Source organism: Talpa europaea (genome assembly GCF_964194135.1).
Source record: "Talpa europaea genome assembly, chromosome: 1".
Taxonomy (NCBI): Eukaryota; Metazoa; Chordata; class Mammalia; order Eulipotyphla; family Talpidae; genus Talpa; species Talpa europaea.
The window spans coordinates 322,720-348,108 of record NC_140073.1 but is presented as its reverse complement, the minus strand read 5'-3'; the positions used below and the strand labels follow the sequence as shown (position 1 = coordinate 348,108).

Below are 25,389 nucleotides of genomic sequence, written 5' to 3'. Positions count from 1 at the left end.
GGGAGGGGCGGCGCCGGGGAGCGGCCGGGCCGGTCGGGTTGCGGCGCGGGCGAGCGCGCGGGGGCCCGCGGGGGCCCAGGCCGGCCGGCCCCTTCCGGCGGGGCAGGAGGGCGGCGGGGACGCGCCCGCCACACCGCCCCGGGGCGACGCGGCTCCGGGCCCCGCGGCTGTCAGCCGGGCGGGCACGAGAAACGCGAAGCGCCGCCGCCGAGCCCCGTGGCCCCGCGCGGACGCCGTAGCGCGGACTGTACCAAGCGGGGGCGGGGGGCGCCTCCGACTCCCGCCGCGCCCCGGGGCCCGCGGCGCTCGGAGGGGCCCGCGGCGGCGGGGGCGGGGGCTGGGGGGCGGGGGCTGGGGGGCGGGCGGGGCGGGGGTTTGGGGGCGGGCGGGGCGGGGCGGGCGGGCGCCGCGACCCCCGCGGCGTGGGCGCGCCCGGGGCGGGGCGGGGCGGGGCGGGGCGGGGCGCGCGGGGCCGAGCGGCGGGGCGGGGACGGGGACGGGGACGGGGACGGGGACGGGGCGGGCGCGGCGCCGCCATGATCATCCCCGTGCGCTGCTTCACCTGCGGCAAGATCGTCGGCAACAAGTGGGAGGCCTACCTGGGGCTGCTGCAGGCCGAGTACACCGAGGGGTGAGCCGCGGGCCCTGCGGCGCCCCGAGCGCTGCGCCCGAGCGGGCCGGCTCCGCGGGCGGCGGCGGCCGGGCCTGGACCGGGGCCGCCCCGGGGCGCCGCGGCGGGCCCGGCCCCCCCTCCTCTGGCGGCGCGCGGCGCGGGTCTGCCGGGGCCTGCGCGGCCTCGGCGGGTGGGGGCGGCGCCCTCGGGACGGCGCTTCTCCCCGGGCAGAGCCGCTCGCCGCCTGCGCGGCCCGGGGGGGCTGCGGGGCCCCCGCGCTCTGCGGACCCAGGCGGGCTCGGGCGGAGGGCGCTGGGCTGCCGGCGGCGTAGCCGGGGCGGGGGCCGGGAGGGGAGGCCCCGCGGCCGGACCCCGGGATTCTGGCTCAGCGTGGCCACATGTGCGCGCCCGGCCCCACCCCGGGGCCCCGCCCAGTCCTGAGCCGGGAGGTGGGGGTGTCGGTCCACTCCTTGCGGGGAGCCAGCAGCAGGGGGAGTGGGGCTGGAGCCTGCGAGTGCCCTGGTGACCACTGCTCTCTCCTGGCCTGCAGGGACGCCCTGGACGCCCTGGGCCTGAAGCGTTACTGCTGCCGCCGCATGCTGCTGGCCCACGTGGACCTGATTGAGAAGCTGCTCAACTATGCACCCCTGGAGAAGTGATCGCTGACCGCCCTCCCCGTCCAGCCCGGAGCCCATCCCGCGGACCCGGTGTCTGAGCCATGGGGCCTCCTGCAGCCCCGTGGGCACCACCTCCCACTGAGGAGGGAACCTTCCAGTAAAGGCCTAGCACACCCACAAGAGCCTGACTTGCCTGCTTGCGCCTCCGCGGCCGCCTGGAGGGAATTTCCCGTGGGCCCTGCTCTCCAAGCCAAGGGCACCTGGGTCAGGGCCCCAGCAGGGCTGTGGTACCCTCCCCCCACCCTGGTGGAGCCCTTCTGCGGCCGGCGCAGGTCCTCTGGCAGGATGCAAAGAACCAGGTTTCCAGGGCCCTGAATGGCATTCTTAGGGTGTTCCCCACCCCCCACAGCCAGAACCTTCCTGGTTCTGCCTATTCTGAGTGGGCAGGCGCACCCACCTGTACAGCCAGCCCAGACTCCACAGTCACGGGCACCTCATCAACAGCACCCACCCTGCCTCACCCCTCACTCCAGAGGGCTGACTCCCTTCCCCAGGGACCCTGGCCACCCCTCTCCACTCGGCACACTCAAGGTTCTTTCTGCCTCAAGGCCTTGCTCGGCTGACCCTCCCACTGGCCTCCCTCCTCTCCCTTGAGCCCGTGGGCCCTGAGCTCACAGCCTGGCCGCCCTGCCCACACCTCAGGCACTGGTGGGTGGGCCTGTCCCCCACCCGGACGGAAGACCCAGGCCCAGTGGCTGATGGGGCGAGTCTGCGGCTGTTCACGAGTGTTTATTGAGCAGGGCGGGGCCTTGTGGGCACGGGTGAGACAGCACTGGACAAAACCCCAGCCCGCCTGCAGCCAGCAGCTGGAGGAGGGAAGGGTTGGGCAGGACCATGACTCCTTGCTGCTGCCCAGCACCCCTGAACTTCCCAGGCCCCCCCACTGCCACGTAGAAGTCACCCAAGTTCCCGTGTCTTCAAGATGCAGCGGTGGGGGGGGGGGGCATCAGAACTCTCTCCCTGCTGGAGGGACAGCTGGGGTGGGCCCAGGCTACAGCCTGGGTACTCAGTAGAAGGCACTTGACGCTCCCCTGGGGTGGGGCCCCAGATGGGGTGGTGGCACACAGCACACAGTGGGGGGCAGGCACAGGCTGGGGCTCCTCAGGCAGGAGGGGCGTGCAGGGCCGGTGGCAGCAGGGGGGCGGAGTTCAGTAGTGTTCAAGCTTCAGGCTCTTGTACAGGCAGCAGGTGAAGATCATGCCGAAGACCTGCGTGCAGGCCGGGGCATGAGGGGGTGCGCCCATGGCCCACCCCACCCCCCTAACACGCAGGCAATGCCAAGCGCAAGCGCCACCCCCACCTGCACGCAGGCGATGCCCAGGCCCACGGCCCCGATGATCCTCAGGTGCTCCTGGATGAATGTCTCCAGCTTGGTGATGCAGCCGCCCTGATGGGAGGCACGGGGATTGAGCCGGTGGTGGCCGGGGGCCTGGCTGCCCCCCCCACCCCCACCCAGCCTACCTACCTCCACCTTGTAGATGTTGGAGGCGTGGTCCCGCTGCCCACAGTGCGGCACCACCGTCTTGCAGCAGCTGTCAGGGACCACCCGGCCGCCGGCCTCGCCCGAGCGGACCCACTCGCTCTCCCGCCAGTCCTGGGAGTTGTTGCTGCCGCAGCAGCGGAACTGCAGGAAGCACAGCCAGCTGAGCGCCCTGCAGCACTGGGGACCCCAGCCCCGTCCGGCCCACACGGCCCTACCTCCTGTTGCAGCTTGTCCACAGCGCTGGTCACACCCTCGTGGCCCCGCAGGTGGTAGCGCTTGGTCATGGTGTCCTTCAGGTTGTCCTTGAGCTCAGCATTCAGCTGGGGGATGCAGAGGCTCAGACCCTCCTTGCGGGGCGGGGAGTGGGGGGCTCGCGGGGCGGGAAGAGGGAGGGTCGGATGCCAGCCTGGGGCAGGGGGCTTGGGCAGGGAGGAGCCACAGCACGGCCCACGGAGCCCCGGGAGACACAGCCTGCATCGGCACCCCCTCCCCACACCGGCGCTCACCTGCTGGTAGTACACATAGGCCAGGACGCCAGCAATGATCTCCAGCAGGAAGATGAGCAGCAGCAGGATGAAGTACTGGGGGGGGACGACCCAGTGAGGCGGGGGTAGACACCCCACCTGGCAAAGACTCCCAGTGTCCAGGCGCGGCCCTCCACGGGCCCTCAGCAGCTGCCCCCGCCAGTGGCTGGCCCAGCTGGGAGGTGCGGTCACTCCCTTGTTGCCCCCTCAGGGCCTTAGCCCCGGCAGCCTGGTGGGGAGCCCCCACCCAGGTCCCCCTGCCCCAAGGGGCCATGCCCTACTGACCAGCCGCAGCAGGTTCCGCCGCTCCTTGAAGGTGGCGCAGCAGCCCAGGACCCCGGTCACCATGACGACAATGCCCGCCACCACCAGTAGGTAGGCCGTGGCCAGGTAGGTGCCCGAGGCCAGCAGGCTGATGTAGTCGCTCTTCAGGGCCAGCGTCCAGATGCCCACTGCCATGACGGCCAGGCCGGCCAGCTGTGGGTACGCATCAGTCACCACCCCTGGCCCAGGGCTGGGGGGCCACCCCAGCCTCCTGTGGCTCACCCAGAAGCAGCAGTTGAAGGTGAAGAGCAGGTACTTGAGGCAGACGGTGCCGCAGGTCCCACTCTTCTCACTGAACTCGCCCATCCTGGGGTGGCCGGCTGTCGGGGGCAGGCCGCTCACTGCAGATGCCAGTGGGGACAGGCAGGGACCCACGTCCAGGCCGGCGCCTGCGGGCGGGCATGGGTGTGTCCCTGGAGGCGGGGCTCTGCGGGGTGGTGGGGCTGCCCAAGGCCACGGCCAGGGCGCAAGCTTGTGGCAGAGCCAGGATAAGGGCAGCGCCGGATGGGCAGAGGCCGGCTTCCTGGACCCCAAGTCCTCACCAGCTGACTCACCCGCCCTGGCAGCCGAGGTGGGGGGGAGCACCGGCAGGCACCTCGGGTGAGCTCATGTGGCCCCACCCACCCCCCACGATTTTCCCCGGCCGCTCTGGAGGGGACGTCACTGGGTGGCCTGCCACAGTCCGTGGCCTTAGGCGGCCCCTGGACTCATCCAGGGCGGACCCTCCGGCGCGGGGGGAGACCACCCCACCGCCCCCCTCGTGGGCTCTTGCCCCAACCGGGCAGCTGCAGGCCCCCAGGGACACCCCGCCTGCCCGGGCGGCTGGACACCAGCGCCTCCGGGGCGGGGCCGGGCTGGGCGTCCCCGCCGCCCTCACCTGGCTGGCAGGACCTGCGCCTGCGTGGGGCGGGAGTCGGAAGCTCGGCCCGGAGCTCCGCCAGGAGCAGGCGCGGCCGCACGTCTGCCCCGGGCCCTGCCACCCCGCCTCGGCAGGCAGGGTCCACTGCGAGCAGGCCTGGCCGGGTATATTGGTCCGCACCAGGGTGGGGCAGGACGGGGGACATTTCTGAGCCCTCCGTCCCGGGCCCAGCCGGCCCTTCCAGGGCCCGCCCCGCCCCGCCCCGCCCCGCCCCGCCGGGCCAGGCTGCGGTCCCGGCCGCTGGAGGCCGGTCCTGGACAGGGGAGCGGCCCGCGGCCGCCCTGGCCCGGCCCCCTTCCCGGGAGTGCCCGGCGGATGTGACCGGACAGGGCGCCCGAAATAGCTGCCGCGGCCCGGCCTGCGCTGCCCCACCCCAGCCGCGCGCCCCCAGGGGGACCCGGACCCCGCTCCGCCGGCCGGGGGGGGGAGGGGGGCCGGGCCGGCGCGCGCGGGGCCAGCGCCGCCGCCCCCCGCCCGGCCCGCCCACGAGCCCCGGCGCAGGGCGGGCGCAGGGCGGGGCCGGCGGCGGGACAATGAGCGGCCCGGGCGGCCCGCGCCCCCGCCCGCGCCCCCGCCCCGCGGCCGCCCGCGCCCCCCCAGCGCCGGCGAGGGACCGGCCGCGCCCCGGGGCCCGCGCGCTCGGGGCCCGGCCAGGCGCGCACTCACCCGCCACGCGTCGGGTCGGACTCGGAGCTCGGGCGGCCGCGGCTGCGGGGGCGGGCAGTGCGCGGCGGGGGCCGGCGGGCGCGCCTGGCGCCCCGCCCCGCCCCGGCACCCCGCCCCGGCGCCCCCGGGCCCCGCCCCGCCCCGGCGCCCCGCCCCCCGGTGCCCCCGGGGCCCGCCCCGCCCCCGGCCCCGCCCCGGGCCCCGCCAGGCCCCGCGAGGGCAGGCCAGGCCTGGGCAGGTGCCCCCCCCCGGGACGCGCGGGCGGGATGGCAGCGGCGCTGGGGGCGACCAGAGACTGCAGCGGCCAGGAGAGCCGCCGCCGCCCGGGGCGCCCAGCCCAGCCGGGACCCATCCCCTCAGGAACTGGACTGGGGTGCTGGGGAGACCCCAGAGAGGCCCCGAACCCTGTCGGAGATCCAGTCCTGCTGCGCGGGCTCATGGGCCTTAATCTCCCCCACATGTAGGGCCACCGGGAGGCCCCGACGGATGCCTGGGGGCAGCAGGCTTGGCAGTGTGGTCAGCGGCGGGGGAGAGGCCGCCCTGCGTGCTTTGCGGAAGCGGGTGCCCTGTCCTTGAAGAGGTGCTCCAGTCTGGAGGGCATAGAGCCTGGGGAGCCCGGCAGGAAGGGCAGCATCTGGGCCCCGTGGGGCAGAGGGGGAGTGAGGACGCCAGGGGCCCTGCTGCCAGGTCCACCCGGTCGCACGCTCCGGTCCCCACAGACATTCCGGAGCCCACTCCGCGTTCCCTGCTCAGGATTTGGGCCTGGCAGCTACCGAGGCTTGGGAGGCGGCCCCAGGAGGCCCCACTGAGGTCCTGCCTGGCAGAGCTGGCCCGCGAGGACTGGCTTGTGAGGGCTTGGCCAGCGTGTCCACTGGTGAGGCAGTGGGCCTCGTTCCCCTCGTCCCGAGAGTGCCTGAGGACTGGGGCATGGCGGGAGTGCGCAGCCCACCACAGGGATATGGCCGGTGCCACACACGCGCCATGGACACCTCGCCAAGTGACACACAAATGCCGTGGCACACACAGGGGCGAGGAGGGTGCAGGGCATCTGGGGGGCTTTATTTGGAGGGCGTTTCCTGCTGGATGGTGTGGGTTTGATGGGATGGGGACGTGTGGGGTGCTGGTGGGGTGCATGTGCCCCTGACCCCCCAGCTCAGTTCCTTTGTGGCTGCAGGATGGGAGCCTCCTGAGCAGAGGCCCCGCAGGCCAGTGAGGAGCTGCCTTCACGGAGCAGCTTCTCCAGTGTGTCCCGTGGAGCTGGTCAGTGGGCGCTGGGAAAGTGGCCAGAGCCCCGTCTTGGGGGGCAAGCCCAGTTGCAGCAGCAGCAGCAGCAACAGCAGCGGGGGGGGCCTGGCAGTGGCGCTGTGGTCAGAGCCTTCCTGTGGCCGCTGCCTGACCACCTGGCCTCACAGGTGTCCCTCTCGTCTCGCAGCCGCGTGTTCAGCTCCCTAGGGAGGGGAGAGGGCTCTCAGGACCCCCAGGGGCAGCGTCCTTGGGTGAGGCACGCGGGCACTGGGTTCACTCAGACCAGAAGACAGGCGTCCGGCCGAGCCGCAGCATGAAGGGTGGCGGGCAGACACGAGGAAGGACTTCCTTGACGTGGGGAGCAGGGCCTCACCTGAGTAGCTCCAGTTGCCGCAGGAGGCTGAGCTTCTCTTTCTGCATGTTCCTGGAGACAGCGACCACGTCTCTGCGGGCAGGGGGACGGTGCGGGGGGCTCTGCAGAAGCACCCCAACCCTCTGGAGGACCCTGCGGCCCACAGACCTAGGGGGCGGCACTGGTGCGCAGATCTGGATGGCAGCGCCCCAGCCTGAACACCCAGCGACCCCAGCCGGCGGCACACCCTACCCTCCGCCTTCCAGGCCCGCCCCGCACCTCTGGGCCTGCTCCCGGCGGCCCTGCGCGTCGCCCTCCAGTTGGCGGAGCTGCTCCTGCGCCCCCTCCAGCTGCGTGCGCAGCGCCTCGTTGGCCAGCCACAGCTGGGCGTTCTGCGCCCGCGCCTCCAGCTGCTCGGTGACCTGGGCCTGCAGCTGCCGCTCCAGCTGGAGAGGTGGGGAGGTCGAGGCTCGAGAGGGCCCCCCACTTCCCCGGGAGGCTGCGTTTGCTCCGGACTCCCAACAACATCTGGACTTCAAACAGGGAGGCCCAGGGGACCGCAAGGTTCTGCCCAGCGCTGGGTGACCGTGGGGGCGACGCCGGCCTGCCCCTCTCTGCTGTCGGGCGCCGCTTACCTCCCGCTGCCGCGCGCCCGCACCTTCCAGCTCCTGCTCCCGCTGGTGCAGCTCCAGCTCCAGCAGGCCCCTCTGCTCCTCCCGCGGGAGGTCCTGGGGTGCAGGGCGGGCACCTGAGACGCCTCGCCCTGGGCGGCCCGCATCGGAGATGGCGGGGCGGGGCGGGGCGCCCACCTGGGTCTGCAGGCGCTGGCGCTGGTCGCGAAGCTGCTGCTCCATCTCCTCGCACAGACTCCGCACCTCCCTCTCGTGCTCGCTCTCCCGCCTTCGCAGAGGGGCAGAGGCCGGTCAGAGCCCCCCGCGGCGCCCCGGCCCCAGCTCCTCCGCCGGCCCCGGCCTCACCGCCGCAGCGCCTGCTCCAGGCGGTCCCGCTCTCGAGCCGCCTCCTCCAGGCAGGCGGACGCGCGCATCAGGACGTCCTCGAAGGAGCCCAGCATCTCGGGCCGCTCGCGCTGCAGCCGGGTCCAGAGCGTCCGCACCGCCCGCTGTCTGAGGAGGTGGGCAGGGCTGCAGCCGCGCAGCCGAGGGGGTGCGGCTCCCCGCCCCCCGGAGGGCCACCCCCCCCGCCCCCGCCGGCCTGGACGCGCCGCCCACAGCAGCCCCGAGGGCGCCCCCGCGGCGGGGTGCGTGCCCGCAGAGGGTGTCGCGCCCCCGTGGGCAGGAGCGCGCACCCGGCCCCGCGCCCGCCGCGCCACCTCCCCGCGGCCGCGATGCAAATTCTGCGGGAAATCTCGGCCGGCGCCGGGGAGGTCGGGCCGCGCCAGCCGGGGCAGGACTCACTCCGCCAGCGCGCGCGCCACCCCCAGCCGCTCCAGCGCCGCGCGCGGCCGCGCCTCCTCCTCGTCCTCCTCCTCCTCCGGGGCGCCCCCGGGGCCCGGCGCCGGCCAGCCCGACTCAAAGGTTTCCTCTGGCGCCCAGGCGGGTGGCGGGCCCGGGGCCCGCTCCGCTCCCACGCACCTCCCTGCGCACGGGAGGAGAGAGCGCGTGGGTCAGCGCCCGGCGCGGCCCTGGCCCTGTCCTGCCCTTTGTCTGAGCCGGTTTCCTGTTTTTCCTGCGCGGGTCCAGCTCCAGGCCGGCCGCGGGAGGCGGGCTCCGGGCTCCGACGCAGGCAGGCCTGGCGCGGCCACCTGGCCGGGCCGGGGGCTCCCCGCGGGCCTGCTCTGCCTGCGCCTCGCCCTGGCTCCAGGGGCGGGAGGCCGAGGCCCACGCGGGCCGGGCCGGGGCTCACCCAGGCCGAGGCGGAACTCCCGCGCCGTGAGGAAGCCGGCGCCGGCCTGGTCCAGGCTCTCGAACACGGCCCCCAGCTGCTCCGGCGTGAGGGGCAGGTCGCTCTGGAGGCCCTGGCCGCACAAGCACAGCCGAGCTCAGGGCTGGGGCTGGGGGGGGGGGGGCCGGCCGGGGCAGGGGAGGGAGCGGGGCTCACCTGCAGGTCCAGCCGGGTGAGGAAGCCCTTGGCCTCCTTGTCGCACAGCAGGAACAGCTCCTGCGCCCGCTCCAGCACCGAGGCCCCGCTGCGCCCGCAGCCCCCAGCATCCTCCCCGTCCTCCTGGGCCCCCGCGGCCCCCGGCCTCCCGGGGCTGGCCATGCGGGAGGGGGCTCCGCCGTCAGGCGCTGCGAAGCCAAGGAGAAGGGAAGGTGGGGAGGGGCGAGGAGGCTGCGGATGCGGGGGCCCTCCCCGCGGGCGGGAGGGGGAGCGGCCAGACGGGGTGCCAGGGGAGGCCGCGAGACAGGCCGGGGTGTCCCATGGGCGGCGTGGGCTGGGCTGGTGGCCGGGAGCGAGCCAGTGCCGGGGGAGCCGGGGCTGGGCCGTCGGGGCAGCTGCGGGCACCGCGGGGCGCGCGTCCTGCAGTTGGGTCCCGGGCCGACTCCCCCGGCCTCCGCCAGGCACAGCCAAGTGCAGCCGGAGCCCGGGCTCTGCCCCTCCTGGCCGGTGGCCGGCGGGCCCGGTGGGCAGCTCTTCCCACGCAGCCCCAGGCCCCTGCAGGTGCGCGGCTGGGGGCGCCCGGGCCCCGCATGGCCTTATCGGGAACCCCCGGGCTGGCCCAGCAGCCCCGCGGCCGGACGCTCGGCCACCCCCGCTGATCGGAGACCCTGTCGTCCGGGCGCCGCCCTCGCGAGCGGGTCCTGCCTGCGGCGCCCCCCGGTTCTCCCCGCGCCGCTTCCCGGCGGGGGCGCAGTCCCGCGGGGCAGGCCTGCGGCGGCGAGGGCAGCGCCCCAGGAGCAGAGCCCCGCCCGGGGCCAGAGGTCCTTCCAGCCGGAAGAGGCGCCGGAGCCGAGCCGGGAGGGCCGCCCCGTCCGCCCGCCCCGCGGCGAGCCCGGCGTGGCCGCGACCCTGGCCGCCAGCGCCCGGGCCGGCGAGCGCGGGGCGCGGCGGGCCACGGCGGCGGGCGCGCGGCTCCTACCTGCCCGCGGCGCCGCCGCACCTGCCCCGCGCCCGCCGCCCGCCGCCCGCTCCTGCCGGAAACGCCACCGGCCCCAGGCCCGGCTCCGCGACCCCGCGGCCGCCGCCCGCCCCGCCGCGTCCCCGCCTCGGGGGCGGCCCGGCGCGCACCACGCCCCGCGCGCCCCGACCCCGACCCCGGCGCTCGGCCGGCGCCCCGAGAGCGCAGGAAAAGGCGGGAGGGGCCGCTCCCGGGCGGGAGCTGCCGCGGGGGGCCTGGCTCGCCTCCCTGCGCCGCCCCACTTCGCTTTTCCCGTTTTTAAAGAAGAAACACGCGCGACAGAGAAGATGGATGGTGTGCGCCCTCGGGGTGCCCCCAACCCTCCTGCTGGGGCACAGCCCAGCTGGGGCTCCCGTGGGGAGGGCTGGGAGGAGGCACTGGGGGTGACCTTCGGGGTCCCATGCTCTTCTCTGCCGTGGGCAGCGCGGCCTGGACCCTCCCCAGAACCCACCTGGAGGAGCAGCCGGGCGGAGGCCTGCGCCGGAGCCTGGGACCTGGTGGAGCTAGAGCAGGCTGGGGGCTGGGCCTAGAGGCCGGGACCTTGAGACCAGAGGGGGCGGCCCCTGGCACCAGCGCGGGGACCTGCCCAGCCGGCTCTCCCGGTCCTCGGGTCCCACTACCTGCCGTTATTGTTGGCTGGGGGCTGCACCCCACGCCCTTCCCCTTGCCAGGAGGGGCAGGTGGCGCTGAACCTGGGTGCAACGCATTCTAGAAGAGCAGCCACGTGCGCCCCTGACCCCGTGGGTCCCTCTGTCACCAGCAAGGGTTGTTGGTATCCCCCAGGCTGCCCAGGACAGAGGGTGCCTCCTCCAAGACAAGGCCCAGCTCCCTTCAGGCCAGATCTGACCCCCGGGGATGTGGCAGACCTCCTCCCTCCCTGGGTGGGCGGTGCCCAGGCACAGAGAGAGGAGGTGCAGGCAGCTCGCCAGGAGGAGGTGGGAGAGGACCAGCCAGCTGGGGCAGCGCCCGGCCAAACACCCAGGTGGGGCAGCACCCGCACCCTCAGGCCACGGCTCCGGACCTCACCCTCCACAACTGTCACCCTGAAACCAGCCCCACGCCCGCTGTCACCATGGAGCGTGGTGTGCAGGTGCCACCTTTTGTAAACACGCCTTTGTTTTTATTTAGCAAGGATCTTGGTCCGGGAGCTCTCGCTGGCTCTTGGGGTGCTGCGCCCAGGGCCGGCGGCTGGCAGAGGGCGAGGGCACGGGCCCTCGGGAGAGGCCGGTGGCCAGGTGGGCGGCCCCAAGCCGGGCTCCAGGAAGGCGCCCTGCAGCTGTAGAGTCAGACACGGGGAGGAGGCAGGGGCTGAGCTGTGCGTTTATTAAATCTGCTTTGGCAAAAATAAATAATCCTTCAGCAAAACATGAAGTCGCTGCGCTGGGCAGGCGCCCGTCCAGGGGCAATAACATTGCGGGCGCCCAGTGAGGAGCAGCGCAGGCACAGGCGAGGCGGGAGGGGCGCGCCGCCTCCCTCCCTCCCTCCCGCCCCAAGCAGCAGGTGAGCGGCGGGCACACCCCCTCCCCTCCCAGCGCCCAGCATGGGCAGACCCAATGGGGGTCTGGGCCGGCCCCGGGGCCCGCCTCACGGGGCAGGTTAGCTGGGGGCCCGGCCCTCGGCACCGGGCCCCGGGGGCCGGCTGGGTGCTCAGCAGGGGGGCAGGCCCGGGGGGTGCTGCGGGGGCGGCGGGGCCGCGGGGCCGGGGGGCGCGCGCACGCGCAGGGCATCGGGCGGGAAGGCCACGTTGGTGCAGAAGAGGCCGAGCAGCAGCTGGCGCTGGCACTCCTCCCACTTGGCCAGCGCGTCCCCGAGCAGGAGGCTGTTGCGCATCCAGCCGGGCAGCGCCTCGCTGCAGGCGGCGCAGGACAGCGGCACTGAGGGCAGCGACTGGGTGCGACGCAGCTCCACCTGCTCCGACAGCCTGGGCGGGAGGGAGGGCGCTTCAGCGGGCGCCCCCAAGGCTCTGCGGGGCGAGGCGGGGAGGGGGGCGGCGTGCTCACCTGGAGGGCAGGTGGCTGCCCAGCTTCCTCTTGGCGCGCATCACCAGGTACTGGCAGATGCTGCCGGTCTGCTCCTTCATCCACCGGATGTCCTCGGGGACGTCAGGCAGCCACTCCAGCAAGCTGGGGGGGCGCAGGCAGGGCAGCCTCAGCCGCCTGTGCCCCCGCCTGGGAGCCCTGACTCAGCCTCTGGGCCGTCCCCGCCATCAGCCGCCTGTTTCTGGGGTGACCGCCACTCAAGGAGGACCCTGGGCCTTCGTGCCCCACCCGCCCGCCCCACGCCGCGCACCGGATGGTGAAGGACACAGCGCTCTCCAGCGGCAGCGTGTAGGGCACCATCATGGCCGTGGCCAGGCGCACGGGCAGCATGTTGGAGAGCGTGGTCAGCAGATCCTTGGGCTCCACGCAGGCTTCTAGCAGGGCTGCGGGGGAAGGGGTGCAGGAGGGAGGTCGCCGCCAGCGGGAAGGGGACCCCGCCCCCTGCCCCCCAGCTCTCCGGCGGCCGCCGTCGGGTGTGTGCTCCCCAGAGTCCCCCGCCGCCCTCCCTCCCCCCGCGCACCCTCGTTGAGCCGCGCTGGCAGGTGCTCCAGGATGTGGTCCTCCCGGGCGGTTGGCAGGGGCTCCTCCGCCTCCTCGTCCTCGGCCGCCAGGGGGCGCGCGGGGGGCAGCGCCAGCAGGGGGTTGGGCCGGTTCAGGAGGCCTGGGGGACGGATGGCCGTCAGGGCGGCGGTGGCCGGCAGGGGGCAGCAGAGCCCACCGTCCCCCCGCGGGGCGCCCACGAACCGTTCCGCCGCAGGAAGCGCAGGCCGTCGCGGTAGCCCTGCTTGCACATCTCTCGAAGCACCTGGGCAGGGGGGCGCGTGGGCAGTGGGAGGGGTGCCCCGGCACCTCCACCTTCAGCAGCCCGCGGCTGCCAAGCCGGCTGGGGTCCGGGGTGCAGTCCAGAGTGGACAGCCCCGGCAGGCCGCCCACCGCGCAGGCCACAGTCCTCCCACGGCGCCCCCCGGCCGCTCCCCCTGGGCAGCGCGGGCCTCGCGGGGCCTCACCATGGGCTCGGGCGGGAACAGCGCCTTGGAGAGGCGGTAGAGGTTGCGCAAGTTGAACTGGATGCTGGTGTTGGTCACGCGGAGCTCGTGGATGTTGGTGGAGCTGTCCTGCGGGCAGATGTCGCTCTCCCCGGAGAAGGGGGACACGGTGATGGTGTTCCTGAGCTCGTAGAGGGGCAGGTTGTCTGAGATGCCGCCGTCCACATAGCGCTGGGCAGGGACACCAGGCAGGTCAGGGCCCCGGGCTGGCCGCGGCCTCCCGCCCGCCGCTCCCAGCACTGGCCGCCTCTTGGGTAACTCCAGGGGAAGTGGGGCAACGTGGAAGGGTAGGGCACGGCGGGCCTTCCTCCCCCACCCCATGCCCTGCAAGCCCCACCCAGCGGCCTGGGTACTCACCACCCCGTGAAGGGTGGGGGGGATGAGGCCACAGTACACGGGGATGAAAGTGCTGCAGATGTTGGCCTGCGGGCAGGGGCGGAGAAGGAGGTGAGCCTGGTCCTGGGGCCACTCTGCACCCCAGTGGGCCCCGGAGCCCACCTGGATGAGCTCATCCTTGGAGCTGAAGTGAGATATGATGACGTTCTCGCCGTCTGAGACGCGGGTCAGGGAGATGCCTAGGCGCCCGTTGGCCCGCTCGTGGCTGTCGGCGGGCAGCGTCTTCAGCAGGCAGCTGCGGACGGTCTTCACCAGGTTGAAGGAGGGGTGCAGCGGGCCCAGGAACCGCTTCCGTGCCTCCTTGGACACCTCAATGATGTTGGCACCGGCCTCACCTGGGCAGGGTCAAGGGTCAGGAGCTGGCTCTCCTAGGCCTGGCAGCCCCAGGACTCCACGCCCAGGGCCCCTTGGCACCGTGATGCCTGGCGCCCTCCCCTTCCCTGGAGGACTCCCAGAGTCCACTCTGGGACCTGGCCTGATGGGGACTTCTGGCAGCTGCCCCAGAGAGAGAGGCAGGGCACCCCTGGGAGGGCAGATGGCTGGGCCTGGCCAGCTGGGTTGGGACCTGCCTCTGCCTGGTGTTTCACAACTGCCTGGTGGGGGTGGCAGTGAGGCAGAGGCTCAACTCTGACCAGCCTCAGCCTTCACCCACTTGGCCAGCCCCCGGGTCCACGAGTCTGTGGCCTGAGGCTAGGAACAGTGGGCCACCGCCCCCCTCCAACCCCCCAGGCACTGGCCTGGGACAGAGCCAGAGTGGGAGCCAGCCCAGGAGTGGCCAGGGAGCCCAGGGTCCTGGCAGGCGCTGAGGACCATGCCCAGGGTGGGGTGGGGTCAGGACGCTCAGCACCTGCCACACCTCGGGGGCCTCGGCAGTCCAAGACCACTGGCAGGACCCAGGCCTCTTGGGCGTGGGGCGGGGGCAGTGCTGTGGGGTCAACTGGGCACGAGGTATGTAGTTGGGTCCTGAGCCCAGCCTGGGGGACTGGAGGTGCTGGTCTGCCGGCCAAGGGGTTGGGGCAGGGCCACAGAGTTAAACCCCCAAGTGGAGAGCTGTGCTCCTTCCTGCCCCTCAGGGCCCAGGCCGCCGGGAGGGGCAGGGGTGGGCCCTGGACCGACTGCCGGGAAGGGGCATGCAGAGCCGGTGACCTCCGTCGCGGCTGCCCTGCTCGCCTGGGGCCTGGGCAGCGCTCCCAGAACGCCAGTCCGGGTGCGTAAACACGCCGGCCGCCCCGCGGGAAATGCCAGCGGCGGCCCGACCCGGGCGGGCGGGCGGGCGGGCGGGCGGGCCCAGGGCACCTGCCCCGCCGGGGGCGCCGGCGGCGGCCGGGGCGGGGAGAGCCGGCCGGCGCCCCCCGCCTCGGGGACGCGGCCGCCCGGGCCGAGGGCGGCGGGACGGCCCCGCCGGGACGCGGTGACCGCTGGCGCCGGCCGAGGCCGGGCAGGGGAGCCGCGAGCCCCGCCCCGGCCCTGCGGCCGCCCGGCCCGCTGTGCCCCGGGGACGCGCCGCGCCGCCCCCGCCCGCCGCCCGCCGCCCGCGCGCGCGCCCGCGGCGCTCACCCAGGCAGGCGCCGGTGACCAGCGCGGTGGCCGTGAGCGCGCCCGCGGACGCGCCGTAGACGTGCGCGGCGTTGGCCACCAGGAAGGGCGCGTGCTCGCGCAGGCAGGACGCCACGCCGACGTGGTAGACGCCCAGGAAGCCGCAGCCGGCGAACGAGATGTTCCAGGTCGCCTCCCGCCGGAACATCGCGGCGCGGGCCGGGCGGGCCGGGCGGGCCGGGCGGGCCGGGCGGGCCGGGCCGGGCCGGGCGGCGCTGGCGCAGAGCTCGGGCCCCGCCGGCGACGGCGGAGACGCTGCGGGCGGCGGCGCGGGCGGCGCTTTTAGCGGGGGGCGGGGCCCGGCGGCGGGGCGGGGCCGGCGCGCGCGGCCCAATCGCGGCGCGCGGGGAACGGCCGCGCCCCCGGGCGCGCCCCGAGGCCCCGCCCCGCCCGCCCGCGGCCCCGCCCCGCCCGCCCGCGGCCCCGCCCCGCCCGCCCGCGGCCCCGCCCCGCCCGCGCCCCTCCGGGCCCAGGGGCGCCGCTGGGCCCCGAGCCGCGGCACCCGCGGCCTCGCCACGGAGCCGGCGCGGGGGAGCAAGCGCCAGGCGGTGTTCACGGGATCTCTGCATGACCCCGCGGGGGCAGGGCCGCCCACCCCCACCGCGGCGCCATCCACAGATGCCCCTGAACTTCCAGGTCAGGGGGCCACCCGGACACACGCACGCGCCCCTCCCCCCCCGCAGCCGGCCCTGGGCGGCACCCCTCCCGCTGCCTGCCCCAAGCCCCTGTGCACTGGGCGCTGGCCTGCGGGCTCCACCTGGCGCCACCGCTCCTTGGGCAGAGGGTCTACCCGGGTAAAACTGGAGCCTGCCACGCCCACGCCGGCAGCCCACGCGGGTGGAAGCCGGTGGTGTCGCCCTCCCGGCCCCTTCCCGCGTCTTCCTTTTTTTTTTTTTTAATAGAGGCATGTTTTGTTTGTTTGTTTTGTTTATACAAGCACCGGGTAGAGTCAGAAGCGCGGGAGGGTGAGAGAATCCACCAGAGCCAGAGCGGGGAGCAGAGCAGGCAGAAGGACCGAAGGACACTGCTGAGGGGAGCAGCGGGCGGCAGGAGGGGTCCGCGCGCCATGCGGGACCCTCCTCCGGGGGCCGGGGAGCAGCCGGGGATCGAACCAGCGCTGCAGAGGCCGCGGGCAGCTTCGCAACCCCAGCGCTCAACCGCTGCGCCCCCGGGAAGCCCCTTTCTGTGTATTTCTCCTGGACTGTGTGTCAACCCGCCTAGCCCTGCTTGGGTCTGGAGCAGGCCCTGCTGCACCCCACCTCCCAAACAGAACAGGTCTGCCTGGGGTCTGTGGGCAGGTGCACACCCACCACTCTGGGCCCAGCTGGGGACCATGGCACTGGGACTGGTGAGCGTCTGGGGTCAGGCTGCCCAGCAGTCTGCCTGTGCGCCCAGCCTGGGCCTGGCATCAACTGTGCCAGCGCTGGGCAGTGAGGATGATCCTCAGGGGGCTCCATGGAGCAGGAACCCCGCACCTGAGGCCCTGGCCTGGCCAAAGGGGAGCCTTGCTGGTGTGAGATGGAGTTGGGGTGCTGGTGGTATGTGGCTGGTCACCCAGAAAAGCCACAGAGAGACCAGACATGGCGAGGAGGGCGGTAAAACCCCGGTCTGACCAAAGTTGACGTAGACTCATCCTTCTGCCTGCACAAAGGACTCCATCCCCACTTGGGGTGGCACAGTGAGAGGCAGGGTTGGGGGTGTGGAGGTTGTAGCCCCAACCAGATGACTGAATCCCTGGGATGGTGCTGGGGGCTGAGAGTGTGGCCCCTTGTAGGTGGGGCAGACCCATAGGGCTTCACATGGCTGTTCCCTGGGAGAGCACAGCAGGGCTGCCCCAGGGGGCCTTGGGCACATGCTGCCTGGACACACGCAGACCTCTGCTCTCATTTCCACACCAGGAATGGAGCGTTTTGGGTACACAGCCCTCCCTCCCAGGCCCTGAGCTCTGGAGGAGCAGGGCTGTCTGGGAACCCAGGCTGGGGAGGACAAGAAGCCTGGCTTTAGCGGCTGCCAGCTGAGATTACATTATAACCCGTGGCTTGGCTGAAGACCCACACGCACGCTGCCCCTCCCTCACAGCAGCGCCAGGCCGGCCAGCCCAGGGACCTCCCTTCCCCACCTCTCTGGGAGTCCAGAGCAGTCTCCGGCCTCCCTGCCCACAGGAGCCCACGGTGGCCGAAATGCAGCCACAGGCACTTGAGCAGTTGTCCACCTGGCATCTGGAGGGGGAGCGGTGTCCCCGGGCCAACCCAACTGGGCAGGCAGAGGCCCCAAGGCCCTGCAGACTGCCAGTAACTAGGCCAGAGTGGGCAGCGGGAGGGCCTCTGCCCTACACCCCAGTGTGAGCCAGCGCCTGGCCAACGTGCCGGCCAACTCCGCACCTCAACTGCCAACCACACCCGCCCAGCAAAGCGAAGGGCCTACCCAGACAGCTCTGGGATGCAGGTCTCAAGAACCACCCTGGGTAGCTGCTGCTCCCTAAAGCAGTGAGGGGCCCCCACGGCCAACCACTCCCCTGACAATTCACTTGCACCTCGGTGGGTACTTGTGTCCCCTCCTACTCCCGGCTTGCCCACACCAAACCCACCCAGAGCATCCTCCCACTCTGCGGTGAAACCAATCACCCGTCGCCCCAGGCACTCCACCAGCACTCCAGGTTCAGGCGGATGCCCGAGGGGAGGGGGAGTCCCTCCCTGCAGAGGCGACAGTGAACAAAGTGCTCACAGCACACTCAACAAGTGTGGAAAAAAGGTTTTATGTAACAAGGAAGAGAAGACAACGTGGATCCCCGCAGACGGCGCTAATCAAACAAGCCGAAGCCCATGTCGTCGTCTGACTCCTCCGACTCCTCTTTCTTCTCGTCTTTCTTTTCCTCTGCTGAGGAAAGAGGTGTGTTTAAGGGGGGTGTGGGCAGCAGCACAGCCAGGCCCCCAGCCCAACCCTTGACGCCTGAGCATCCCGTACCTGCAGCGGGAGCAGCACCAGCAGCAGGCGCCGCAGATCCCTGGGCGGCAGAGACGGCCACAGCCCCTCCAGCTGGCACGCTGGCCAGCTTGCCGATGCCTAGGAGACTAAGTGGTGAGCGGCCCCTGCCCGATGTAGCGGCCCCCCACTGCCCTCCCGCCTCCACCAGTCCCATGGGGACACTGACTCCCGAAATTCCTCCCAGACCTGACTCCCGCCTAGGGGGAAACCCGGCAGTGGAGTGCGGGCACAGGGACGCCGTGCCGACGGTCCCCCTCACACGCTGACCCGCTCCACTTTCACAGGTGTCCATGGGGCCACCTGCCAAGCAATGGGGCCAGATCCTGAGACTTCCAAGCCTGAAACACATGGTGGTGAGACCCCTTTGCAAAGGCCTGGCTCAGAAACCACAGGCAGCCAGCCAGGCTGGAGGAGCAAGAGTACCCCCACTCCAGTGTCCAGAAGCGCCCCTGGCAAGAGCCCAATGAGGCGCTGCCTGCTCCTACGGGGAGGCTCCCAGGGTGCTCTGGTCCACAAGCGAAACCTGGAGGCCACAGGCTGGCCAACAGGGATTAGGATGGACCCCGGGACCCGCCCGCCGCCCCCCACCCCCGCCAAATCTCACCCTGGGCAATGACGTCCTCGATATTTTTCCCGTTCAGCTCACTGATGACCTGGTGCACCAAACGCCCCCGGTTAACAGAGCCCCACGTCGCACCCCGGGCCCAGCCGCCCCTCCCGCGGCGCACCCCGAGGCCCGGGCCGCGCCACGCGGCACACGTGGGCGCCCGCGGGGACTGCCAAGGCCCAGGGCTCCCGCGGCCGGACACCGCGCGTCCGGCTCGACCTCCCGGGCCCCGGCGGACCCCGAGGGGCGCCGGAAGCAACGCGGGGCCCCCCCAGCGCACGTGGGCCGCCCACCTTGTTGAGCCGATCGTCGTCCGCCTCGATGCCCACGCTGTCCAGGATCTTCTTGATATCCTTGGCGCTGGGGGACGCGTTGCCCCCGAGGGCGGCCAACAGGTAGGAGGCGACGTAGCGCATCCTGGCGCGGGCGCAGGGCGGCGGCGTGAGCCGGGACCCCGCACAGGCCGCCCGTCCGCGCGCCGCCGCCGAGGCCCGACCCCGCTCCGCCCCGCTCGCCCCGGCCCCGGCCCCGGCCCCGGCCCCGGCCCCGGCCCGCGCCCCACTCACTCGGCGGTGGCGGAGCGGCCTGGCGCGTGCGACCTCGGCGGCGTCAGCGACGGAAAGGAAGGCGCCGGCGCGGGGGGCGGGGGTAATCCGCTACCCAGAAGCCTCCGGGCCGCTTGCCGCGCGGGCACCTCCGAGTGACGTAGCGCGCGCCCAGCCAATGAGGGCGCCGGGGCGGCCATCACCCGCTCGTCCCGCAGTGACCCCAGCAAAAAGGAAGAGCAGTTCGGAGCAGCTTCTAGGACAGTGTGGGGCCGGTGCCCCGGGAGTCCCCGCACAGCGGGGCGCAGCGATACGCGAGCGGTGGAGCGTTTCTCCTTCCAAAGCCCACAGCATTCCACGGGACGCCTACGGCTCCCGACATGCAGCGCGCCCGCCACGCCCCGGACGCAGCCCCTAGCGGGAGCGAACTACAACTACCATGATGCACGGCTGCCGGAAGCGCGGCGCGGCGCAGGCTGGCGCGGGCGTGTGCACGTGGGCCCTGGCGCAGCCTGCGCGGGTCCGTCGCGGCTTCCGGCCCGCCGCGCTTCCGGCTGTCAAGTGGTTCCCCGGTGGCGGGGCCCGGCCGGGGCGCGCGTCCTGCCGTCGCGCCTCGCCCAGCGCGGCGCCCTCGGGCCCCACGCGCGGCAGCAGCTCTGCTTTTCTGTCCCTTCAAGGCTCAACGACACCCCCTGGCAGCTTTGGGGGGCCGGGGGCGGGACTTGGGGCGCGGGGGACGCCGGCCGGCCCGGGCGACGACCTGCTGCGCTCAGGGCCTCGGGGCGCAGGGCTGGGTCTCGCGCTCCGGGGCCCCCGCCGCGGCCTGACCCCCCCGGCCAGGGAGTGACCCCCGGGCGCGCAGGCCCCCTGCCTCCGCTGCCCCTCGGCCGCGGCCCCGGTGGGCCGCCCGCCCCGCTCGCTGCCCCGGGAGTGCGCCCGGCCCGCGCCCGGCCCGCGCCGCGGTGCACACGTCCCCGAGCAGCGGCCCGCGCGCCCCGGCCGGCTCGAGCCCCGGCAAGAGCGAGCACGCGCCGGCGGGGCCCCGCGCCCCGGCCCCGGCCCGCCCCGGGCGGCCAGGCCGCGGGGGCGCGGTCCCCAGGGCCTCGGGGGCGGAGGCCGGCGCCGGGCCGCGGGGGCCGCACTGGCGCGCGCGGCTCTGGCGGGGCTGCCGTGGGGCCGCGGCTGCGCGGCGTGGAAGCCCTCGCGCTGCCCGAGGTCGCGCCAGCCCGGCCGGCCGCGGGTGGGCGGCGCGCCGGGGCGGCCGGGGGCGGGGTCCGCAGCCGTCCCGCCCTGAAGCGCGCGGGCGGGAACCCGCGCGGGGCGGCGGGAGGCGCCGGTGGGGCGGCCGCGCTCCCTCGCGCAGGGTCAGGCGCCGCACCCCGCGCCCAGGACCCCGAGGCCGGCCCGTGGCGCAGCCCCAGGTGCCCCCACGTTCAGTTCTCCGACCCCCGCGGGCACAGTCGCCCTGTCCGCGCCGGGTCGCCGCCCCCAAGTGGTAGGTGAGAGCCGCGGGGACCCGTGAGCGGGCGGGCCAGGCCCCAGGCCCGCGCGGGCCTCCCGGGGTGGGGGGCAGGTCGGGTGACCCCGCAGCCCCCGCCGACCCTTCTCGGAAAGACCAGATGAGGGGAGGCCCCGCTCCCCACAGCAGGTTCCCCAGGCCCCGGCCGCCCTCCCAGCCCCGGGGGTCCCAGAGGTGCCCCCGCTTCGGCCTCCGTCTGCCCAGCCTACATGCCCAGCTCTGTGGCTGGAGGGCGCCCCCTCTCAGCACCCCTTCCCCCGGCCGCCAGGAGGGCCCACCCCCTTCTCCCCGGCTCTGAGGCAGCCCCACCCTGCCCGGGCCTGCCTGAGCAGGCTTGCCCGGCAGGCTGGGACATGCCTGGTCCCCGAGGACGGCCGGTGGGCGATGTCTGTGGCGGCGGAGGGGCCGGCGGCGGCGGCGGAGGCTGGGGACGCTGCGGGAGATGCTGCGGGAGATGCTGCGACCGTGGCTGTGGCAGCCGGGCCCGGGGCGCCCCTTCTCCTGGCCGGCAACCGGCTGAGCCTGGACCTGCACCCAGGGGGCTGCCAGCGGCTGTTGCGTCTTTGCGCCCAGCAGCCCCTTCAGCTGCTGGAGGTAGAGTTTCTGCGGCTCAGTGGCCACGAGGACCCTCAGCTTCTGGGGGCTGCGCTGGCCCAGGTGCCCCGGAGCCTGCCTCACCTGCGCTCCCTGGTCCTCAAAGGTGAGCCCCACCAGGCCCCAGCCTGCCCTCCCGGCTCCCCACCGGCCACCGCAGCCCACTCCCCGCCAGGCTGGTGGGCCCTGCTCCTGGGCGTGGGCTGCGGGCTGGGACCTCGCAGCAGACCCTGGGTGGTTGCTTTCCTAAGGGCAGGTTCCTAGGGGCAGCGGTCAGCTAGCATGTCCTTGCCGCTCTCATCTGCTGGTGGCTGGCTGGCCAGCCCCGCGCGACCACAGAGGGTGGCGGGGCCTGCCTCCCGCAGCTCCTGCCCGGGTCCGGGCTGGCTCCTGGGACAAGCCGCCTTCCTCCCGTAGGCGGGCACCGCCGGGACGCACAGGGCGCCTGCCTCCGTGGCTCCCTGGCCACGCTGCCCGCCAGCCTGAGTGGCCTGAGCAGCTTGGCCCACCTGGATCTGAGCTTCAACCGCCTGGAGACACTGCCGGCCTGCATCCCGCAGATGCTCGGGCTGCACGCCCTCCTGCTCTCGCATAACCGCCTGTCCTCGCTGCCTGAGGCCCTGGGGGCGCTCCGCAGCCTCACCTTCCTCTCGGCCACCCACAACAGCCTGCAGAGGCTGCCCTCCACCCTGGGGTCCCTGCCCGCCCTGCAGCACCTCCATCTCTCTGAGAACCTTCTGGAAACCCTGCCCCCTGAGGTTGGGGCCCTCAGCAGCCTCGTTGAGCTCAATCTGGCCTCCAACCGGCTGCAGCGCCTCCCGGCCTCCTTGGGTGAGTGGCAACAGGAAGTGCCACAGTGGCCTCGGCCAGCGGCCCAGGGTCCCCACCAGGCCTGAGCCCTGAGCGGCGCCTGCCCGCAGCACAGCTCCGGTCCCTGCAGCTGTTGGTCCTGCACAGCAACCTCCTGACGTCAGTGCCCGCCGGCCTGGCCCGCCTCCCCCTGCTCACCCGGCTGGACCTGAGGGACAACCAGCTCCAAGACTTGCCCCCTGAGCTGCTGGATGCCCCCTTTGTCCGCCTGCAGGGCAACCCCCTTGGCAAGCTCCCCGAGAGCCCCACAGGTGCGTTCAGTGCAGGGGCTGCAGGGGTTGCAGGCGCCAGGCGTGAGCTGCATCCTGATCGCTGCCTGTCCCTCCCTAGGGACCCCTGTGGCTCCAGAGATGCCCAGGCTGCTCCTGACCTCAGACTTTGACAGGTGTGCTGCTGGTGGTGGCCGAGGTGGGGTGGGGCTGCGGGGATCCATTCCCCCAGCGCCAGGCTCTGCGCGCTGACGTCCCTTCCTCCCCAGCTTCCCCGTGACGCCCCAGGGCTGCTCCGTGACCCTGTCCTGTGGCGCGCGCCTGCAGTTCCCAGAGGGTGCGACCGCCACCCCTGTCACCATCTGCTACCGCCGGTGGCTGCCGGAGCCACGCCTGGTTCCCCTGGGCCCCCACGACTGCCTGCTCAGCGCTGTCCTGGAGCTGCAGCCCCACGGGGTGTCCTTCCAGCAGGCAGGACGGCGGGGGGGGGGGGGTGGCGGGTGATGGGCTGGGGCAGGCCGGCAGGCACTCACCAACCCTGCCCGCAGGACGTGGGCCTGTGGCTGCTCTGCGCGCCCCCGCGGGTCCGGCGCTGGCGCGAGGTGGTGGTCAGGACCCTGAGCGGCGACAGCTGGAGCGACTTAGAGACTCACCTGGAGGAGGAGGCGCCCCAGGTGAGGCCCCTCGGGCCTGGGCCCAGCGACTCTGCCCCACCCTGCCCCCCCACTCCCTGATCCCACTTCCCTCTGACACCCCAGCGGCTCTGGGCTCACTGCCGGGTGCCTCACTTCTCCTGGTTCCTCGTGGTTTCGCGCCCGGTGTCCGACGCCTGCCTGGTGCCACCAGAGGGAGCGCTGCTGTACTCCTCGGGACACCCCGGGGTCAGGGTCACCTTCCCCCCGGGGGCCGCCCGGGAGCCATGCCACGTCCGCATGCAGGTAGGCCGGGAGCGGCGGGGAGGGGGGCCTGGCGCGTGCTGAGCCCGGTGTCTTGCACAGGTGGTGCGTGTGGCGGCCCGGGAGCTGCGCACCCTGCTCCAGGAGCCGGAGGCGGCCGCCAGCCCCCTGCTGTGCCTCTCCCAGCGCGGGGCCCCGGGCTTCCTGCACCCCGTCACTGTGCAGCTGCCTCTGCCCCCCGGTGTCACTGGTGAGAGGCTGCCCCCCGACCCCCACGCGAGGCCCTGGGCTGGGGCCCGGCCAGGCAGCGCTTTCACCAGCTTCCCCATCCCCAGGCCTGAGTCTGGACCGCGGCCGCCTGCGCCTGCTGCACTGGGCCCCTCCCGCCCTCGCCTGGGACGACATCACGGCACAGGTGGCGCTGGAGCTCACCCACCTGTACGCCCGCTTCCAGGTCACGCACTTCTCCTGGTCAGTGCTCCCGATCCTCTTGGGCGCGCCCCCCCCATCCCATCGCAGCGTGCCCCTCACGCCCGCCTTCCAGGTACTGGCTGTGGTACACCACCAAGACTTGCGTGGGCGGGCTGGCACGCAGGGCCTGGGAGCGCCTGCGGCTGCACCGCGTCAACCTCATCGCGCTGCAGAGACGCAGGGACCCCGAGCAGGTGCTGCTGCAGTGCCTGCCCCGCCACAAGGTGCGCGCGGGGCTGGCGGGGCACGGGGCGGGCCTGGTGGCCTCCTGGAGAGGTACGGGGGTGCGGCCAGAGGGGTCTTCCGAGGCCAGAGCCCGGTGCGCCCGCAGGTGGACGCCGCCCTGCAGCGGCTGCTGGAGCGGTACCGCGGCCCCGAGCCCTCCGACACCGTGGAGATGTTTGAGGGCGAGAAGTTCTTTGCGGCCTTCGAGCGCGGCATCGCGGTGGACGCAGGTACGTGCAGGCCGGCGGGGGGCCGGGGGCGGCCCTGCACCTGCTGAGCCCCCGGCCCCCACAGAGCGCCCCGACTGCGTGGAGGGCAGGGTCTGCTTCGTCTTCTACTCGCACCTGAAGAACGTGAAGGAGGTGTACGTGACGGCCACCCTGGACCGGGAGGCGCAGGCCGTGCGGGGCCAGGTGAGCCGACGGCGGGGCTTCGGGCACCCGTGCTGAGCCTGGCGCGCCGAGCCTCCCTCCTCCCTCCTCCCTTCTCCCCCCCAGGTGTCCTTCTACCGGGGGGCGGTGCCCGCGGAGGTGCCCGAGGAGGCCGAGGCCGCCCGGCAGAGGAAGGCTGCCGACGCACTGTGGATGGCCACGCTGCCCATCAAGCTGCCGGTGCGCCGTGGGGCCGGCGGGGCGGGGCGGGGCGGCGTGGGGCAGGCGGGCAGTGGTCACCTCCCCCTTTCCTGCCGCAGAGACTGCCGGGGGCCCGGGCTGGCCCCGCGCTGGCCCCGCTGAACCTGGGCGATGCTGAGACCGGCTTCCTGACCCAGAGCAACCTGCTGGGCGTGGCCGGGCGCCTGGGCTTGGACTGGCCGGCAGTGGCTCTGCGCCTGGGGACGCCCTACGGCGAGGTGCAGCGCATACGACACGCCTTCCGGTGCGTCCCGAGGCCGCGCAGGGCCTGCCTGACACCCCCGCCGCCCTGTCCGCTAGCAGCGGGGATGGGGGACTGGGCAGAGAAGACGGGGGAGGGCCCCGGCTCCAGTGCAGGGTGGGGGGGCCCTGGGGTAGCAGACTCGGTGTGGGGTGGCCTGGGCCGGCCCCGTCGTCACCATCCCCGCACCGGCCCCAGGGACGACCTGGACGGGCAGATCCGCCACATGCTCTTCTCCTGGGCTGAGCGCCAGGCCGGGCGGCCGGGGGCCGTGGGGCTCCTGGTCCAGGCCCTGGAGCAGAGCGAGCGGCAGGACGTGGCGGACGAGGTGCGGACTGTCCTGGAGCTGGGTCGCCGCAAGTACCAGGCGGGCATCCGGCGCACCAGCTTGGCCGCCCCCGGCCCTTCAGCACCGTCTGCCCCAGAGCCTGCCCAGGCGTAGGCCTCGGCAGCACCCCCGCCCGGGCCCGCGTGTAACACGACGCAGCCTGTCCGTTGTCTCCGTGTGCAGTTCATTGGGGGACGCGGGGTGGGCACTGAGGGCACCCGGGTGTGGGCGGCCGGCTCCTGCCCCCTGCGCTCTCCGCACCTGCCATCCCTCCCTGTGGATGCTGGTCACGGGGGAGGAGAGGAACCGGC

At 73.7% G+C, this 25,389-nt stretch overlaps 6 protein-coding genes across 7 annotated transcripts; 2 read left to right on the top strand and 4 right to left on the bottom strand.

The window, feature by feature from the left end:
- Positions 1-505: 505 nt before the first annotated feature.
- Positions 506-1,410, top strand: POLR2L (RNA polymerase II, I and III subunit L). Its single transcript, XM_084239091.1, has 2 exons — positions 506-631; positions 1,164-1,410. The coding sequence occupies exons 1-2, from the start codon at positions 537-539 to the stop codon at positions 1,270-1,272; spliced, it is 204 nt and encodes a 67-aa protein (XP_084095217.1). The 5' UTR covers positions 506-536; the 3' UTR covers positions 1,273-1,410.
- A 593-nt stretch (positions 1,411-2,003) lies between these two features.
- On the bottom strand, positions 2,004-3,927 carry CD151 (CD151 molecule (Raph blood group); the record flags this gene model as incomplete). Its single annotated transcript, XM_084244588.1, has 7 exons — positions 2,004-2,498; positions 2,591-2,677; positions 2,756-2,914; positions 2,989-3,093; positions 3,280-3,354; positions 3,583-3,774; positions 3,844-3,927. The coding sequence occupies 7 exons, from the start codon at positions 3,925-3,927 to the stop codon at positions 2,439-2,441; spliced, it is 762 nt and encodes a 253-aa protein (XP_084100714.1). The 3' UTR covers positions 2,004-2,438.
- Positions 3,928-6,268: 2,341 nt separating this feature from the next.
- On the bottom strand, positions 6,269-9,123 carry CRACR2B (calcium release activated channel regulator 2B). The gene is made up of 9 exons (XM_084246811.1): positions 8,862-9,123; positions 8,667-8,778; positions 8,219-8,399; positions 7,781-7,927; positions 7,613-7,703; positions 7,439-7,531; positions 7,083-7,249; positions 6,825-6,896; positions 6,269-6,654 (listed from the first exon to the last, which is right to left on the bottom strand). Exons 1-9 carry the CDS (start codon positions 9,021-9,023, stop codon positions 6,468-6,470), a joined length of 1,212 nt encoding a protein of 403 aa, XP_084102937.1. The 5' UTR covers positions 9,024-9,123; the 3' UTR covers positions 6,269-6,467.
- Positions 9,124-11,187: 2,064 nt separating this feature from the next.
- PNPLA2 (patatin like domain 2, triacylglycerol lipase) lies at positions 11,188-15,104 on the bottom strand (the record flags this gene model as incomplete). Its single annotated transcript, XM_084243912.1, has 9 exons — positions 11,188-11,800; positions 11,880-12,002; positions 12,169-12,301; positions 12,439-12,579; positions 12,663-12,723; positions 12,926-13,135; positions 13,322-13,387; positions 13,463-13,695; positions 14,918-15,104. The coding sequence occupies 9 exons, from the start codon at positions 15,102-15,104 to the stop codon at positions 11,527-11,529; spliced, it is 1,428 nt and encodes a 475-aa protein (XP_084100038.1). The 3' UTR covers positions 11,188-11,526.
- Positions 15,105-17,692: 2,588 nt separating this feature from the next.
- RPLP2 (ribosomal protein lateral stalk subunit P2) lies at positions 17,693-19,166 on the bottom strand. 2 transcript variants are annotated; one of them, XM_084232135.1, is made up of 5 exons: positions 19,115-19,166; positions 18,842-18,965; positions 18,546-18,594; positions 17,921-18,019; positions 17,693-17,833 (listed from the first exon to the last, which is right to left on the bottom strand). In XM_084232135.1, the coding sequence occupies exons 2-5, from the start codon at positions 18,962-18,964 to the stop codon at positions 17,757-17,759; spliced, it is 348 nt and encodes a 115-aa protein (XP_084088261.1). In that variant the 5' UTR covers position 18,965; positions 19,115-19,166; the 3' UTR covers positions 17,693-17,756. The 2 variants fall into 2 exon arrangements, with proteins under 2 accessions (XP_084088261.1, XP_084088262.1); XM_084232136.1 differs by having other exon boundaries at positions 17,693-17,830.
- Positions 19,167-20,996: 1,830 nt separating this feature from the next.
- Positions 20,997-25,209, top strand: PIDD1 (p53-induced death domain protein 1; the record flags this gene model as incomplete). The annotated part of the gene is made up of 15 exons (XM_084249736.1): positions 20,997-21,312; positions 21,624-22,037; positions 22,127-22,327; positions 22,407-22,461; positions 22,555-22,756; positions 22,834-22,959; positions 23,044-23,223; positions 23,284-23,431; positions 23,517-23,652; positions 23,726-23,876; positions 23,984-24,107; positions 24,172-24,290; positions 24,375-24,488; positions 24,569-24,753; positions 24,949-25,209. The coding sequence occupies 15 exons, from the start codon at positions 20,997-20,999 to the stop codon at positions 25,190-25,192; spliced, it is 2,715 nt and encodes a 904-aa protein (XP_084105862.1). The 3' UTR covers positions 25,193-25,209.
- Between the last annotated feature and the right edge of the window lie 180 nt (positions 25,210-25,389).

Excerpts from the sequence above, each read along its gene's own strand:
- POLR2L (XM_084239091.1), top strand. The coding sequence starts at position 537 with ATGATCATCCCCGTGCGCTGCTTCACCTGCGGCAAGATCGTCGGCAAC. Across the intron at positions 632-1,163 it reads CAGGCCGAGTACACCGAGGG|GGACGCCCTGGACGCCCTGG; the intron begins GTGAGCCGCGGG and ends CCTGGCCTGCAG.
- CRACR2B (XM_084246811.1), bottom strand. The coding sequence starts at position 9,023 with ATGGCCAGCCCCGGGAGGCCGGGGGCCGCGGGGGCCCAGGAGGACGGG. Across the intron at positions 8,779-8,861 it reads TCACCCGGCTGGACCTGCAG|GGCCTCCAGAGCGACCTGCC; the intron begins GTGAGCCCCGCT and ends TTGTGCGGCCAG. Across the intron at positions 7,928-8,218 it reads GTGGCGCGCGCGCTGGCGGA|ACAGCGGGCGGTGCGGACGC; the intron begins GTGAGTCCTGCC and ends CCACCTCCTCAG.
- RPLP2 (XM_084232135.1), bottom strand. The coding sequence starts at position 18,964 with ATGCGCTACGTCGCCTCCTACCTGTTGGCCGCCCTCGGGGGCAACGCG. Across the intron at positions 18,020-18,545 it reads CGAGGACGTCATTGCCCAGG|GCATCGGCAAGCTGGCCAGC; the intron begins GTGAGATTTGGC and ends TTAGTCTCCTAG. Across the intron at positions 17,834-17,920 it reads TGGTGCTGCTCCCGCTGCAG|CAGAGGAAAAGAAAGACGAG; the intron begins GTACGGGATGCT and ends CTCTTTCCTCAG.